General features: G+C 54.7%; 2 protein-coding genes across 3 annotated transcripts; one reads left to right on the top strand and one right to left on the bottom strand.

The window, feature by feature from the left end:
* Nucleotides 1-1,890: 1,890 nt before the first annotated feature.
* On the top strand, nt 1,891-7,810 carry Coro6 (coronin 6). 2 transcript variants are annotated; one of them, XM_013016407.1, is made up of 10 exons: nt 1,891-2,161; nt 3,878-4,000; nt 4,440-4,569; nt 4,661-4,842; nt 5,976-6,095; nt 6,544-6,648; nt 6,737-6,882; nt 7,223-7,280; nt 7,372-7,602; nt 7,688-7,810. In XM_013016407.1, exons 1-10 carry the CDS (start codon nt 1,964-1,966, stop codon nt 7,808-7,810), a joined length of 1,416 nt encoding a protein of 471 aa, XP_012871861.1. In that variant the 5' UTR covers nt 1,891-1,963. The 2 variants fall into 2 exon arrangements, with proteins under 2 accessions (XP_012871861.1, XP_012871860.1); XM_013016406.1 differs by lacking the exon at nt 5,976-6,095 and adding an exon at nt 5,454-5,573 and having other exon boundaries at nt 1,964-2,161.
* Nucleotides 7,811-8,701: 891 nt separating this feature from the next.
* On the bottom strand, nt 8,702-16,890 carry Ankrd13b (ankyrin repeat domain 13B). Its single transcript, XM_013016390.1, has 14 exons — nt 16,761-16,890; nt 16,525-16,649; nt 16,394-16,439; nt 15,678-15,821; nt 15,404-15,593; nt 15,260-15,326; nt 13,281-13,362; nt 12,011-12,075; nt 11,689-11,819; nt 11,415-11,572; nt 10,912-11,064; nt 10,625-10,788; nt 10,478-10,554; nt 8,702-10,080 (listed from the first exon to the last, which is right to left on the bottom strand). Exons 3-14 carry the CDS (start codon nt 16,416-16,418, stop codon nt 9,852-9,854), a joined length of 1,485 nt encoding a protein of 494 aa, XP_012871844.1. The 5' UTR covers nt 16,419-16,439; nt 16,525-16,649; nt 16,761-16,890; the 3' UTR covers nt 8,702-9,851.
* Nucleotides 16,891-17,477: the final 587 nt, after the last annotated feature.

Here is a 17,477-nt window from a genome sequence, read left to right as displayed (position 1 = left end):
TCGCCGGCTCTCAGTCTCCGGGCCTCCCTACGCGCCGGGGAACCTGGGCCTCCCCAGGCTGCCCTGGAGGCACCCGAGAGAAGGACGGGGTGCGCGCAACCCCGCGCACACATACTTTTGACGATTTACCCAGCCCCTTAGACTGTGGGCGGGGGCGCTGGAGGGGAGAGGGGAAGTTTGGGCTCCCCCACCCCACCCCACCCCACCCCACCCCACCCCCGCCGCTGGATAGGGCGGGGCCTCGTTGGCCCTGGCCACGCCCCTGTGGAGGCCCCGCCCCCTACAGTTGATGGCAGCGGCAGCTGGGACTGCAGCGGAGCGCGGCGCTGGACAGCCGCAGGCAGTGGCCGGAGCGTGCAGTCAACACCCGGGCCCCCAGACGCCCTGGACACCCAGAGAAAGCCGTCCGGTGCCCTGACGCCTTCCTCATCCCCCAGCGTATCCCCAGGCCGCTCCGCAGAGAAGTCGCAGCGTGAGCGTCCTCCCGTCCGCCCTAGGACCAGGTACCCCCCCCACACGCACATCCACACGCACACGCACACGCCGCCACCGCAGCCAGCGGAGCGGACGCCGACTCCCCAGGGACCCGAGGTCTGCGCCCCCTCCCCCGCGCCACCAAATTCAGTCGGGGCAGGACGGACTTGATGTCTATATTTGGCCGGACAGCGGCTGGCCGGTGCGCGCAGACACCTCGTGTCCCAAGAACGCAGTGCTGGGACAGGAGGCCTGAGGAGGGTGCGGGGAGGCCGGGCCTCAGGCCTGGGGCCGCAGAAGCTGCTTGAAGGGCACTGGGGATGACTGGGGCTGGGGAGGGGCAGACACTCTTGTACCTTTGGAAGAATTGGGTCTGGAAGAGAGTAGCAGACCTCGCTCAGGCCCTGACTCCTTTAGAAAAGGCACTTCACCCTCCCTCCCCAACCCTGAAATTCTGGTCATGACCCCTAGATCAAGGACCCCCACCTACAGAAGAGTTTACTAAGAGACAGACCCAAGCGAAGACAGAGTGCCCAATAGAGAAGCTGGACTTAAAAGTTTGGTGTGCAAAAAGTCCAAAGACCATAATGGCTCGGGCCTTTTGGAAAACCAGTGTAGGGCTAAATGGAAGAAGAGAATTCACCTTATGATGAGTCTCCACCCCTCCTTACCCCGCCCCTCCCAAAAAAAGTGTAGGAGGGAACTGATGAGAACGGTAGCCAGCTCAGGTTAGCTAACAGGAGGAACTTCTCCTATGGCAAATTTGTTAGAAAAAGATAGGATCTTGGAGGCTGCAGTTTTAACCAAGTAACTGGCCTTGAGCTAAGATCCAATGCCCAAAGCCTCTGATTCTAGTCAGGGTGCCTCTAGGAGATAAAACCACTATTTAAAGAGATGATCATCCAAGGCCACAAGTGGAAAGGGAACTGGTATTGAGATTCCTCCCAAATCATTCTGTCTTCAGGGAGCATTCTACTTGCCAGGCTTCATTGCCCTCAGCATGGGTCTATAAGAAGAGTTCAGGCCTAAATCTGAACTCTGAGTTCACATTTAACAGCATTTGATAGGTGACAAAAAACTGTCTCATACTCTATGTGTGTGGGGGGGGGATTGTGGGGCTTAAACTCTGGGCCTGGGCCCTGTCCCTCAGCTCTTCAGCTCAAGGTGAGTGCTCTACCACTTGAGCCACAGAGTTACTTCCAGTTTTCTAGTGGTTTATTGGAGATAAGCGTCTCACAGCTTTTCCTGCCCAGGCTGGCTTTGAACTGTAATCCTCAGATCTCAGCCTCCTGAGTAGCTAGGATTACAGGCGTGAGCCACCAGCGCCTGCCAAAACTATCTCATACTTTATCTTGAAGAAAGTTCCTGTTCTGGCTAGATAACCCTTCTAACTGGCCACCTCTTCCACTCCTTCTCCCTCCCACAGCTCACAGGACTAAGGACCAAAGGCACTTCTGGGCAACTGAGATCCTGTATCTCTACCCCAGCGATGAGCCGACGTGTGGTTCGGCAGAGCAAATTCCGCCATGTGTTTGGCCAGGCAGCAAAGGCCGACCAGGCCTATGAGGACATCCGGGTGTCCAAGGTCACATGGGACAGCTCCTTCTGTGCTGTGAACCCCAAATTCCTGGCTATTATTGTGGAGGCTGGAGGTGGTGGTGCCTTCATTGTCCTGCCTTTGGCCAAGGTAGAGGATGATGGGAGGTAAATAAGTGGGAGGGCACTGGTGCGGGGACCCTGGGGACTCCTGACAGCAGCCTAAATTTTCACCTGGGCCTATTCATCAGATAGGAGGGCACTTTGTGTGGATTGGCTGCCCCCTATTCCTGAAGCCCTCCAGGACCAGTGGGGATGGTCCCTTACCCCATCCTAAGCAGCATTGTCACTGTGACCACTGTGACCTAGGCCCTCCACCTCTATGCAGCACCTTGCTTCTAGTAGGGATCTGCATGGGAATTGGGTAATAGGGATGGTCAAGATGCAGCAGAATGAAGATTTAGCGGGATTCTGTCCCTGTCTCTCCTAAAATCACAATCCCTCATGTTTTGGGGCTGGAGATCCTCCTTCCTCAGCTCTGGATGCTTATTTGATTAAATCACATCCTAGAGCAGCACACTTAAGAACAGAGTCAGACTCTATCCAAAGCATTCCTGACTCCTCCCACTTTGGTTCTGGCAATGGAGTAGAATGAGAGTAAAGGGCAAAGACATAACATTTAAGACCAGAGCCCTCCCTGCCCTAGGGAAGGGGGGCAGGCAATGACTGTCACTTTTATAAAGCAACCTGAAGACTCTACACCCAGGATGGACACCCAAAGGTTTGACCTTGACTGGGATTCTGGCCCCTCTACTGGGGAAAGGGCGGGGGAGAGGCACAGTAGCAAGGTCAAGAAAAGACCTGACAATAGCCTGTGACTCACCCAGGACAATGCAGACACTATCCAGAGACTGCATCCCCAAGGCTCAAATTTCAGCTAGAGCCACCTCCTCCCTGAGTATGACTGCCATTTCAATGCTTCCTGGCTACCCTTCTCCCCTACTGCCTGATCTACATCAATGCCAGTCCCTGCAAAGGCCTCAGAGCCTCTACAAGCAGTCAATGAAGACCCAAAGAGTTGAATTCTCAGCCCCTACTAAGGAATAATAGGCTTTAGGATTTCCTATTTCTGTGCTTCCAAGGTAAAGCCAGTGACAAAAGAGAGACTTGCTGGAGTTGGTTAGTATTGAGTTTTGCCTCATATTGGTTTCTTCCACTAGAGGCTTTCCACAGACAGGTTCAAGAACAGTCTTCTCACATGGACATGGACTGTGGTGGACAGCCATAGTCCTAGTACTTGGGAGGCGATAGCAGGAGGATTACAAGTTTGAGGTTAGCTACAGAGAGAGCCCCTGTCAAAGAAAGAAAGAAAGAAAGAAAGAAAGAAAGAAAGAAAGAAAGAAAGAAAGAAAGAAAGAAAGGAAGGAAGGAAGGAAGGAAGGAAAAAGAAAAGCCTTTTCCATATACATGTCTTTTCAAAAGCACTAGAGTGAAAGTTTATCTGGATTCTTTACTAGACTCTTATTGTGGGCCCTGGCTTGCTTCTCAGATTCCCTAATAGAAATTATTTCAACTTTCTTCCTTTAAACACACTCAGAGTAAACTTTGGGGTTAAAACTTTGGGGTTAGAGGTTAAGAGTCATGTCTGCAAACAGAAGACATATTTAATTGATACATAACAAACCTACTCTCCATTTCAAAAACACAGGATGAATGAGTGAATGTAGCTCAATGGCAGAATGCTAGTATGTGTGAGGCCCTGGGTTAGATCTGTAGTGTGAGGGCGCGCGTGCACACACACACTCACACACACACAGAGATGACACACAGGAGCGTGGCTCCATCTCTCCCTCTCTGATCCTTCCAGACAGGACGAGTGGATAAGAACTACCCACTGGTTACTGGACACACTGCCCCTGTGTTGGACATCGACTGGTGCCCCCACAATGACAATGTTATCGCCAGTGCCTCGGATGACACCACCATCATGGTAGGAGCCAGGTGGATGCTGTTAAAGTTGGGTAGAATAAATATGCACAGCTGTCTCACCTGTGCTGAGCAAAGTGCTAGGAAATAAAGTCCCAGAGTCCTGACCTGCCCTGCCCATTAACCAGGTTATTTTTAACTCCATGCCTATTCCCTCCCAGGATCCACTGCTAAGGACTAATTATAGCCATGGATAACTTGGGGCCCAAAGAGCAGGGGGACAATGCCTGCTGGAGTGAATGGGAAGGTCTCTGGAGAGCTGGCCGTGCCTCCTCTGGTTCCTAGCTGCTTCTGCCCTAGGCAGACACTACTAGATCTTGCCCTGTATTTGATCCTTACCACTTGAGAGAGCCAGTAGAGCTAAGGAGTAGAGATGGAGGGTAGAGAGGAATAAAGAGCTGGTTCCTTATCCTACATACACTTTGCCTTTTTGTCCCATCCAGGTGTGGCAGATCCCAGACTACACTCCTGTGCGCAACATTACAGAACCTATTATCACACTTGAAGGCCACTCCAAGCGAGTGGGCATCCTCTCCTGGCATCCTATTGCCAGGAATGTCCTGCTTAGTGCAGGTATGAGAGCTTAGGGAAGGTCTCTACTGCAGACGAAGGTGGGGGTGGCAAAGGCGGGGCCCAGGTGACCATATCTGGCCACTCTGGATAGGTGGTGATAATGTGATCATCATCTGGAATGTGGGCACTGGAGAGGTGCTGCTGAGCCTGGAGGACCTGCATCCGGACCTCATCCACAGTGTTTGCTGGAACAACAACGGCACCCTGCTAGCCACCACCTGCAAGGACAAGACTCTGCGCATCATCGATCCTCGGAAAGGCCAAGTGGTGGCGGTGAGTACCTAACCACTGCCTACAAGCCCTTCCCTGGTGACCAGCTGCTAGCACTCCATATACCACAGCCAGCAGAACCCCTGGTCCAGCTTTCACCAGTCCTATTCCTACTCCAGAGCTCAGTCTTGGCTCGACACAAGTCTCTGCAACCCCAATCCCAGCCCTAAGAAAAAGTCTCCAGCCTACAATTCTCTGCCCTGCTCGTTTCCCTCCCTGAGCATCCTCTCCCCTCACCTCCTTTCCTCTCCTTTCACCTCTCCTGAAGCAGAGAGGTCTGTTTGCTTTGAGATGGTGGAGGGGAGACCCTGGAAATTCCGTCTCCCATCAGAACCTGCATGAAAACTGAGCTCCCGGACCCTCTCCTCTCAGAGGGCATCCAGCGCCATCCTCCTGGGTTTAGGGTCTGACCACTGGTTGGCGGGCTTCCCGCTCTTGTTGACCCCGCTGGGCGGGGCTGGGCAACCCCAGCTGAGTGTTCTGGGAGGAGTCAAGCCCTGGCTTGACTCGCCATCAGTCTAACCTGGGGTGCCGAGCACGAGCATGTCTGCGTGGAGCGCGCGTGGGTGGAGCGGCAGGAGGCGGCCGCTCTAACCCACTCACCCCGTGAGCAGGAGCGAGCCCGGCCTCACGAGGGCGCCCGCCCGCTGCGGGCGGTCTTCACCGCAGACGGGAAGCTGCTCAGCACCGGCTTCAGCAGGATGAGTGAGCGGCAAGTCGCGCTCTGGGACCCGGTAGGCCAGGCCGCGCCAGGCGCGCTCGCTCGCTCGCTTCCTCCTTCCTTCGCTGGGTCGGCCAGGAGCGCCCTCCCCGAGGGCCGTGACCCGCACCCAGGACACCAGAGAGGAGAAGCCAGACGACCTCACCTGCTCTAGGGATCGGCCTATGAGGGCGCTTGAGGGCTTGGGGTCTGTGGACCGCCGTGCGTCTTGGCCCAGATGTTCTCCAGGCCAGAGGCCAGCCATTGCCTCCCCTTCCCCACCCCACCCCCGCCCAAAACATCCGCAGTGAATCTGTAGGACCCTTTAATATCTCCCTGTCTCCACCCCAGTTTCCCAGACAGCACACGGGTTGCTCAGCCCTCCATTGTTCCCCAGACAGTTGGGTGATGCCCCTCCCTTCTCCCCCTCCCCCAGGAGAGGTTTGCGGCCCACGAGGGGATGAGGCCCATGCGGGCTGTCTTCACGCGCCAGGGCCATATCTTCACCACGGGATTCACCCGCATGAGCCAGCGAGAGCTGGGCCTGTGGGACCCGGTAACACAGCTGGAGGCTTGGGGGTGTGTGCCCCGGGGACTGGCATCACGGGAGAGGGGCCAAGCGCCCCCCCCCAGGGCGTGCCCACCTGGACAGGGCTGGAGGCTGCTGCTACCTCCGCAGCGCCTGCCATCTCCACACCCATCCCCCTCTGCCGGGTTTTGCTGCGTCGCCTGAAGGAGTTCGCGCTGGCGCCTCCACCTGGTGATGCCGAGTCCCTGGGGGTGGTTTGCGGTGATTGCATGCAGCAGCACAGGGGAGGGGGGGGGTGGGGAACAAGTGGGTGGTGGACAAGTGGACAATGTGCTGGGGTGACATGTCTAAGGGAGGAACCTGTCGCTCTCAAAAGAGCTGCCCCCTGTGTACGCATGGAATTTGGGGCAGGCAGGAAGTAGAGGGGATTCCAAAGGGATAAGCAGGGCAGATGACACCTCCTGTGCCCGGGCAGAACAACTTCGAGGAGCCAGTGGCACTGCAGGAGATGGACACAAGCAACGGAGTCCTACTGCCCTTCTATGATCCAGACTCCAGCATCGTCTACCTGTGTGGCAAGGTGCGCTGCTCAAGGCCAGGCGGGAGAATGAAGCAGGATAGAGATGTGAGGGCGCAGCCTGGACCCTCTGAATGGACTGGTTTTGCAGGGTGACAGCAGTATCCGGTACTTTGAAATTACCGACGAACCACCTTTCGTGCATTACCTGAACACATTCAGCAGCAAAGAGCCGCAGCGCGGCATGGGTTTCATGCCCAAGCGGGGGCTGGATGTCAGCAAGTGCGAGATTGCCCGGTCAGCAGCCTTGGTCCCTCCTGCATGCATGCCTCCATCCCATATTCATGTCAGGTCTTTCTTGACCTTTGGGGTTTCCCCAAAGACACAGGGCTTTGGAAAAGAAAAGATTGAGGTGGGATGAAATCTTTTTTTTCTTTTTTCTTTTTGAAGTACCAGCCACATTAGGCTGACATTCTTTGATGACACACATTGAGAAGTGTTTTGCCTTAGGGACTGATCGTGAATGTAAAGATCAATGCATGTGGTAAAACTAAGCAAGTGTTGGCCTCCAACCCCTGGGCTATGATGAGAGGAGGAAGTAGCATCTTCTAGGGTGCTGAGCACCATTTCCTTTCAGGTTCTACAAGCTGCACGAACGAAAGTGTGAACCCATCGTTATGACTGTGCCCCGCAAGGTGAGGATGGGTCGGGGCCCGAGGAGGAAGGGACTGCGGCAGGCTTGGCGCCCCAGCTCACAGGAGTCTGCCTGTTCATCCACTTCCGCAGTCAGACCTGTTCCAGGACGATCTATACCCGGACACTCCAGGCCCAGAGCCAGCCTTGGAAGCAGATGAATGGCTAGCAGGTCAAGATGCTGAGCCTGTGCTCATTTCATTGAAGGATGGCTACGTGCCCCCCAAGCACCGCGAGCTCCGGGTCACCAAGCGCAACATCCTGGATGTGCGACCCCCCTCCGGCCCCCGCCGTAGCCAATCCGCTAGTGACGCCCCCCTGTCGGTGAGATCTTGACCCTCTGTACCCAGACTCAGTCTGCATATCCTCATAATCCTCTGACCTGGCCTCTGTCCTTCACGCCCAATAGCAACACACCCTGGAGACGCTGCTGGAGGAGATTAAGGCCCTACGAGAAAGGGTGCAGGCACAGGAGGAGCGCATCACCGCTTTGGAGAATATGCTGTGCGAATTGGTGGATGGCACTGACTAGCCCGCAGACCCGCAGGCAGGACAGAGTGGGACGCATGGACTCCACCCCACCCTGGGTTGTGGTCTAGGACGCCAGCTCTCACCTGCCTGGGTCCCTGGGTTGGGATTCATCCGGACTAGGAAAGAAATCCCACCCCTCGCCAGACACCTGGACAGAGTGTAGGGGAGATTCACATGTCTGGCAGGGGCCAGGTTGTGCGCAGGAGCTGGCCTAGGAAGGCCTCAGCAATGGTGCTGCATGGCGGGGTGGTATCCACCTCTATTCCTCACCTAGGGCAGGGGAAGTAGTTAGTATTCGCGCGATGCTTGTGCAAGTTAGGAAGTTTGTGCCTCAACCCAAAGGGATGACTTTTCAGTGGGCCTACCCCTGCTGGGGAAAATGAAGGATTTTTCACTCAGCTTACTTGATTAACCACCCATTCGTGGTAATTCAGACAGATGACGGGTCCCCAGTTCTGCAGACATATGCACAATCCTTTGCCTACGAAGTCCAACCCACTGGTGACACTCAGCAGTTTTAGGCAGTGGGCTCTCCCTTTCCATGGCCAGAGAAGGTGGTTTCCTTGAGATAGTCCCTGCCTAAGAAATCTCAGAACTGGCGTGAGGAAACTGGTTCACCCACACCCAGCACGCAGTGCCCCTCCCCCTCCCCCTCTGCGAGGAAAATGGAATATTTTACAAAATCTGTGCCTCCTGCATGGGTGAGAATGAGGGAGAGCCTCTAGCCTCTGCAAGTGCTGGGAACCTAGAAAATACAACCCTGGGCTGAGGGCCCACCACCAGACAGCAGTTAAACCCTCAGAGTCAACACACTATGGCTCAACAGGGTCCCAACTCCCACCCACCAGGGGTTCTCCTCCCCCAGTAAAGTCAGGTAAGAAAATCTTCATTTTGAAGCCTCTTTTATTTGTGCCTCATAATCAGTCTGGTGCCCCTGGCATCAGGAAAGGGAGTGGGAAGGACATTTTTGTTGTTGTTGCTCTTTTCTTCTGTCCCCTTCTAAGCCTCACTGGCTGAGCAGAAAGGCCAGTACAAGAGGCCATGGACAAGAGTGTGCGGTGGGCCCCTGCCCCTGGCAGGGCCTGTGCTTCTGTGGTGGGTGGGGAGAGCCGGGGGTTAGCACCATTGGATGAAGGGTTAGTCAGCCCCCAGAGCGGGGACAAGGATGCACAACCACAGAGGGCTAGCAGCAGCTGGTGGGAAGGGTAGGTGGTGGTGCCAGGGTCCTCGGCAACCCCTTTGTAGCCAGTTTTGTGTCAGATCTAGTGCTTGCCCCCAGCCCAATACCTTCCCCGCCCCACATACACACTCTTCAAGGCACCACAAAGTAGTCAGGCCTTGCCCAGGCCGGGGGGCGGGGGGCGACCTTGGACACACAACCTGATCAGAAAAATGTGCCTTGAGCATGGGGATTCCAACTTCTGGCTGCCCGAGGAGAAGCTGGGACCACCCTGAGACCCAGGATGGGTGTGGGGGTTGAGGAAGCAGGGCACCCCGCTAAGTGCACTTGACGCTGAAATGACGGGATGTGGAGGGCAGGGATGCTGGGCCCCTGATGTGCTGGTTTGTGTCTGGGACAAAGCAGCAACACAGCACACGGGAAGCTCAGCTGCCTCCCAGGGGGTGAAGAGCGGAGATGCAAAGGCTTCAGGGGCAGTGTCCTGGAATGGGGTCAGTGAGCGGGAAGGAGGGCCGGCCAGGAGCCAGAGATGGAGACAATGCTCCTCTAACAGTTTCCTCTTCAGGACCACCTGGCTCCGCCCTTGGGCATATCTGAGCCCACAGAAGCGGATTAGGGGGTCAAGATACAGCCAAACAAAGAGGTTCTGGCAGTTCCAGTTGCCTCCAGGGCCCTGGCCTGGAAAGTTATCCCGCGCCCAGGTCAAACCCCTCCCCGTCTTGTGCCTGGTGCGCTGCCACACGCCTGAGGCGGTGGCTCCAGACTCCAGCCGCAGCTCGGCAGGTGCACTGGCCCCGGCATGTTGCGCTCTGGCCCCGCGTGGGGTTGTGCATGGAGTGGGCGAGGGGCCCAGCAGGGGGCGCTACTGTTCGGTCAACGAGAGCCGCAGAATGCGCTCCAACTCCTCCTCCTCCAGGCGCGCACGCCTCCGCCGCTCCTCCTGCTCCTGCGCAGACAGTTCCATGGCCAGCCGCAGCTGCTCGTCGTAACTCGGGAACATGCGGCCGCTGGAGCCGGGGCCAGGACTGGGCCTTGGACTGGGGACTGGGGCTGGGGGCACGGGCTGTCGCTGTGGCGTCGGCGGGGCGCTCCTGGGGGCGGGGAGGATTTGTGGAGTGCTCCCTGTGCACCTGCTCTGCTCTAGGGTGAGAGACAGCATGGAGGCCCCAGAGCAGAGCGGGTCCACAACCCCTCAATAGGAGGCGCTTAGTTGGGGGCCCCCACCCCAGTGTTACACATCTTGGCCCCAGCATCCTATCTGGTATCCCCTATTTCTTCTATGAGGATCTGCCCTCTACCTGCTTAGGGGGAGCTCTGGCTATGACTCAGCATCAGGAAAGGGTACCAGGTAGGGGCCTTCCTAAAGAATACATGTTCTCTAGGCATAGAAAGGTTCTAGCGTCTTCACTCAGTGTAAGGGGAGTACTGAGAGACTCTGTGTGTTTGGTGGGGGTGGGGAGAGTTCTCTTTGGCCTATCATGCACTGACCTGTCCTGTCGGCGACCCTCATAGGACATAGGGTGGGTGCCTGGCTTGCTGTTGGTTAGCGCCTCCCAGATTGTGACCTGGAGGGAGGGGCCTGTTAGCTGTGCAACTCCACACTTTGCATGGCCCGGCGTGGCATCAGGGACACACCTGGTCATACTCACTGCCCGCCTCAAGCAGGCTCTGCTGAATGGCAAACTGCAGCAGGTCGTCGTCATCGTCCCGGGCTGTTGCCTCTCGCTGGCCACCCAGCACACTGTAGCCGCGTGGGGCTTCGAACAAGGCTGGGGAGATCTCACAGCTGCGGCATGAGGCTGGGGGAAGGATCTGAGGGTCAGGCATGCTGGGCCTACCCCTCCAGGCTGCCCTAAAGCAGCATGGGGGTGGAACTGAGCTGAATTCAGAGAGGGCAAGACTGTGAGGGGTGTGAGTCTTACTTGTAGAGCTGGAACTGCTGACACTGGAGGAGTCACTACCTGGGGAGGGGGTCTCGCTGCTGGGGCTGCCTCGGACGGAAGGCACAGGCTCGTCGCAGCCATTGAGGTTCCCAAAGGTAATGCGGGCATTGAGGATGTGGAAGATTGGAATTTCTGGGGATGAGAGAAGCATCAGGCACTGCACACACACAGCCCCCATCACACTTCAGGGCTGCTCCCCTGACCTCATCCGAACTCCATCCCAACCTCTGAAAGTGCTAAAGGAAGTGGTGGTGTGTAGGGTCAAGTTTATTTCTCACCAAACCTCTTTTTTGTCAGTCATGGGGCTTGAACTCTGGGCGCTGTCCCTGAGCTCTTCAGCTCAAGGCTAGCACTCTACCACTTGAGCCACAGCACCACTTCTGACTTTTTCTGCTTCTGTGATACTGAGGAATTGAACCCAGGACCTCATGCATGCGAGGCAAGCGCTCTACCACCGAGCCACCTTCCCAGCCCCTTCTCACCAATCTTGACTGGGAAGCCAGGAGGCAGACGCAGGGTGATGAAGTCCCGCAGCTTGGCAAAAAGCGCATTGCTAACAGCCATGAGGTCAATGATGGGGGCCACCTGCTCACACAGGGACAGGGGGTGCTCCTCACACAGCCACAGCTTAGCCTTGAACCTGCCCCCCAGATCCGAAGGGGTAAGGGTTGCTGCAGGAAGGATTCCGTGGCCTCCCAGCACCTCTGGGAGTTCGATCCCTGCCCACCCCTCCCAAGCAGAAGCTGGGGGCCTCACTTTTGTGTCTTGGTGGTCAGTTCCATGGGACGGCCCATGTCCCGGTTGCCAAGCTCGAAGTTGGGGTTGAAGTATTCTTCTGCAGTGATGGCAGTGGGGTTGGCTTGGCTCAGGGTCTGAGTAATCAAGGTCTATACCACATGGGAGAGACCATGAGTTCTCAATCCAATGCCAGGGAGCTTCTTGGTACCACAGGGCCCCAGCTCTCCTCCCTGCCAATGTGGAGCTGACATGGCCTTGGGCATTGTGGAGACACATATAGACCAAGCTTCCTAAGCCACATCCATACCCCTCCACAGTGATGGCCCTGGTACACACTCACCCCATTTTGAGGACCACCATGCTGCTCAGCAATTCCCAGGAAAGACTGCAGAGGTGTCTTACAACCTATAAGAAATGTGGTATCTCAGGACACTCAACCCCACACACATGGAGGGTACCTCAGATGTGACAACACCCAGGACCTAGGGAGGAGGCTTGGTCCCTGGAATGGGGGGGAAGGCAGCTTGCTCACACAACATCCCCACGCATCTTCATCTAAAGGCCACTGAAGACTTTAAGGGGCAGGCCCTGACCACTGCAAGCATAACTGGAATAAAAGGCTTCCAAAGCCTTCCCTGGTTGGTGCTACTGGACACAAGTATCTATTTGTTCTCCTGTGATGTAGGAATTATGCATTTCTGTTTGAGACAGGTTAACTAATGCCCAGAGAATTTAATACATATGGACACATAGAGTCAGTAACAGGCTCCCCTGACTTTCTACCCAGGCCATGTCACAGTACACTAGACTAGCTGATAAATGGCATGCATGATATCTCTTCCACTCCTTTTTTTTTCTTTTCTTTTCTTTTTTTCTTTTACTTATTTTTGTCAGTCATGAAGCTTGAACTCTGGGCGTGGGCACTATCACTCAGCACTTCAGCTCAAGGCAAGCACTCTACCACTTGCGCCACAGAGCTGCTTCTGGTTTTCTGTGTGGTTTATTGGAGATAAGAGTCTCCTGGAGCCAGGTGCCCATGGCTCACGCCCGTAATCCTAGCTACTCAGGAGGCTGAGATCTGAGGATCGAGGTTCAAAGCCAGCCCTGGCAGGAAAGTCTGTGAGACTCTTATCTCCAATAAACGACTAGAAAACCGGAAGTGTCACTGTGGTTAAAGTGGTAGAGTGCTCGCCTTGTGCTGAAGAGCTGAGGGATAGCGCCCAAGCCCAGAGTTCAAGCCCCACGACTGAAGAAAAAAAAAAAAAAAAGAGTCTCTCGGACTTTCCTGCCCGAGCTGGCTTTGAACCCCAATCCTCAGATCTCAGCCTCCTGAGTAGCTAGGATTACAGGTGTGAGCCACCAACGCCTGGCCTCTCTTCTACTCCTAAATGCAGGCATTAATTGTGGTATGCCTGTCTGCTGAGCTTAAGTAAGTCCTAAGAATCTTAGTACACTAGGCAGCTGCAGTGACTTGGCACTTCAAATGTTTGCCTGAATAGGCCATCCTGGCTATTGCTGGGCTGCCAAAACGAATACTGAAATGGGTTCTGAGTGGAATCTACTTCCTCCAGTCCTACAGTACTTCTTCCCATCCACCTTGGCCTCATTACCTTTGACCTTGCCCTTGTGCTGTTCTGAAAGATGTTCCGTCCGAGTCCGTGTGATGAGTTCTACATTGGAGGCCCCATATACCTGAGGACACAGAAAAAGTGGCTGTGTGCAATAAAAGGTCCTGGAGTGGCTCTTTGCTCTGGTTCCCGGGCCTTTGGGGAAGTAAATAGATCTTTCATTCATTAAACTAATATTTTTGTCTTGCTGGGGAACCCAGCATGTGTGTTGGTATGTGCTGGTACTGGGATTTGAAGTTCAAGGTCTTCTGCTCTGGCCTAGCTCTTTTGCTCAAGACTAGTGCTCTACCACTTGACCCACACCGCTGCTTCCAGATTGTTGCTGGTCAATTGAAGATAAGAATCTTTGGGCTGCCGGGCGCTGGTGGCTCACGCCTGTAATCCTAGCTACTCAGGAGGCTGAGATCTGAGGATCGCGGTTCAAAGCCAGCCCGGGCAGGAGAGACCGTGAGACTCTTATCTCCAATAAACCACCAGAAAACCGGAAGTAGCTCAAGTGGTAGAGCGCTTGCCTTGAGCTGAAGAGCTGAGGGATAGTGCCCAGGCCCAGAGTTCAAGCCCCATGACCGACAACAACAACAACAAAAAGAATCTTTGAGCTGGGAATGTAGCTTAGTAGTGGAGTGCTTGCCTAGCATACATGAAGTCCTGGGTTTGATTCCTTAGTACCACATAAACAGAAAAGGCCAGAATTGGCACTGTGGCTCAAGGTAGAGTGCTAGCCTTGAGGAAAAAGCAGCTTAGGGACAGTGTTCAGGCCCTGAGTTCTAGTCCCAGGACTGGCAAAAAAAAAAAACAGGCACCAGTAGCTGCCTGTAATCCTAGCTACTTAGGAGGTTCAGATCTGAGGATTGCGGTTCAAAGCCAGCCCAGGCAAGAAAGTTTATGAGACTTTTATCTCCAATTAACCACCAGAAAACCAGAAGTGGTGCTGTGACTCAAGTGGCAGAGCACTCACCTTGAGCTGAAGAACTGAGAGATAGCATCCAGGCCTAGAGTTCAAGGCCCATGACCAACAACAACAACAAAAAAAGATCTTGGATTTGTCTGCACAGGCTGAACCTCTATATTCAGGTCTCAACCTCCCAAGTAGCTAGGATTAAGGCATAAGCCACCAGCACCTGGCTTAACACACAGTTCTGGGCTGGTCGTGGGGCTTGAACTCAGGGCCTGGACTCTGTCCCTCAGCTTTTGTGCTTAAGACTAGCACTCTAGGGCTGGGAAGGTGGCTCAGTGGTACAGCACTTGCCTTGCATGCTCAAGGCCCTGGGTTCGATTCCTCAGTACCACATAAGCAAAAAGAAAAAAGCCGGAAGTGGTGCTGTGGCTCAAGTGGTAGAGTGCTAGCCTTGAGCTGAAGAGCTGAGGGACAGTGCCCAGGCCCAGAGTTCAGGCCCCACGACCGGACCCAAAAAAAAAAAAAAAAAGACTAGCACTCTACTTGAGCCACAGCTCCACTTCTAGCTTTGAACTGCAATCCTCAGATCTCAGCCTCCTGAGTAGCTAGGATAATAGGTGTGAGCCACCGGCACCTGGCTTAACACACATTTTTTGAGACGCCTTTCCATGCCATCCTTGGAGGTGACCACTAGACATACAATGATGAGCAAGCCAAACCCAATCCCTGTCCTCACGAGTCAGTCTAGCTTGGTATTACCATATCAAGATGAAAAACATTAAAGATGAAATGGGATACAGGGAAAGAACCCAGTCCACATGTGTGAAAGGGAGGCAAGAGCGCCTGCGTGGCGAGAGGACTAGGTAAGTACATACAGCTGTCTAACGCTGGAACTGCGCCAGGGACAGGAATATGGTAAATGCCCATCTCCTGGGGTAAGCATTATTCTAAGGCCCTTGCTTGCATGCTCTATTGCCTCGGAGCCTGTAAACTAGGGCTGGTCAGGAGCCTCCTGTCCAGTCCAGTCCTAATCACGTGTGTTACTGGCTCTGGCAGGTCTCACCTTGGCTTCATACCCATTCACTATCTCTGTCTTCTCACTGCGCCAGCCCAGGATGCCGGTCTTGTTCCTGAGGAAGTAAAGTAATCTATGTGAGGTGGGAACCCAGGAGGCTAGCTCCAGGCTGGCCAGGTGATTCCCACTCACCTCTCAAAGGAGATGTTTTTGGTGTCAAGCTGCGTAGTGACAACAGGTGCAGTGAGGCGGCTCAGCACCTGCTCCTCTGTAGGCTGGGCCGCCGCCAGCAGCAACTCCCGGTCTTGCCCCGCCAGTGCCAATGTCTCTGTGTATACTACCCGGCGGTCGTGGTCAATCTCCATGACTATGGCACTTGTGTCTGGCAGCCACAGAACAGCACAGGGGGTGAGACTGGCACAAGGCTTTGTCCCATCCTCTCTGCCCCACCTCTTGCTTGCCTGACCTTGACCCCTAAAGACGAAGCTTCGGTTCCCTCGCTGCCATGTCATGTGATCAAAGCCCAGGAGCGTAGTGTCTACCCTCAAGTTCTGCCCACTCTTCCATACTTTGTAGGTATCACTAGGGCAGATCTTGGACACCAGGGGCACTAGGTGGAAATGAAGGGCAGAGGTGACTTCAGTATGTATGACCTACACAGCCTGGACCAGAGCTTAGGGCATAGGAGTTAGAGTCAGTGTTGTGGTCAGAAAAGGGGGAGGTCACTGGTAGGAGAGCAGATTCTCCTTCCACTTCTACCCCCAACAAATACAGCCACATTCCCTCAGATGCAAAGGGCAGAAGGTTGGGGACAGGCAAGACTCAGCCACTACTAAGTCTATGGCAGCCTCTGCATATTAATTCATTCACTCACCCTCTCTTCCACGCTGTCAATATTTATTGAACACCTACTACATGCTAGGCACTATTCCAGTCCACAGGGATACAACATTGAACCAGACAGGACTCGTGCCCTCTGGCACTTACCTTCCAGCATGGGAGTGAACCAGCAAATCACTACTGAGTGAAAGAATTAATAGAGGAAGAGGACAGTGTCTGGGGTACTCTGAAGACACCTAGCTGAGGAGGTGGCATTAAGCTGAGAGCCTGAAGAGAAGCAGCCCCACAAAGAGCAATGGGAGGGTGTACCAGGCAGGACCCAGACCCATCCACCCCTCTTACCCCAGCTAGTGAACTCCCACTTCATCTCCACGTAGAAGTCCTGGGCCTGAAGGATAACAAGGAGAGGAACTGAGCCAGCACTAGAAATGGCGTGCAGGGCCCCAGGGGGGAGGCAGGAGGTCAGGCCTCACCTTGCGCAGTTTCTCCAGGAGCACAGGGATGCCTGCCAGCCGCTTCACCACCCGCTGGTAGTCCCGGTACCGCAGCACCAACTGCACCAGCTCCAAGTCCCGGGTACTCACAGCCTCCTGCAGCACTGGGCAAAGGGAGGTAAGGTTACAGGGCAGGACACTGAAGCCAACCCCGGGGAAGTTCCTGATACTGGGGACACCCTGGCTGTGGAGCCAGGGTTAACAGGGGTGCCCACCTGTCCAGCCACTGCGATTCTCCCTGCCCACATCTGCACCATGCGCCAGAAGCACCCGGGCACACTCCAGGTGCCCCAGTGTGGTGGCCAGGTGCAGGGGAGTCCGACCACGGGGATCCAGCTGCTCGATGTCCACCTGGAGGAAGTGAAGACGTAGCCCTGATCACTTTTGAGGCGGCTGGCCTGAGCCTCGCAGCCCTTCAGCAGGCAGCAACTCTGGCTGTGTCACAAAGTTGACATCATGAGCTGCAGCCAGGTAAGAGGAGCTAAGAAGATAGGGCAGAAAGAAACACTGGGTGAGGGGAAGGAATTCCTCCTTTCCTGTCCACCTAGGACCACGCAGGTTCAGTAATATCTTGATAGCAATAGAAGAACATGTTGAGAGCACAACTTCAAAGACATGCCTTATGCCAGGGAGACACTATGTATTAACAATTTCCAAAGTCCTATTATTTTATGTATTTATTTATTTTTGTTGGTCGTGGGGGCTGAACTCTGGGCCTGGGTGCCGTCCCTCAGCTCTTCAGCTCAAGGCTAGCACTCTACCACTAGAGCCAAAGCACCACTTCTGGCTTTTTCTGCTTATGTGGTGCTGAGGAATCGAACTCAGGGCCTCATGCATGCAAGGCAAGCACTCTACTACTGAGCCACCTTCCCAGACTGTCCTATTATTTTATTATAGCATGATTATGTGGCATGAGACTTTTGCTGTGTGAT

Source organism: Dipodomys ordii, unplaced genomic scaffold, assembly GCF_000151885.1.
Source record: "Dipodomys ordii isolate 6190 unplaced genomic scaffold, Dord_2.0 Scaffold31, whole genome shotgun sequence".
NCBI lineage: Eukaryota > Metazoa > Chordata > Mammalia > Rodentia > Heteromyidae > Dipodomys > Dipodomys ordii.
Note: the sequence above shows the minus strand (reverse complement) of the source record. Positions and strands in the feature narration are given on the sequence as shown.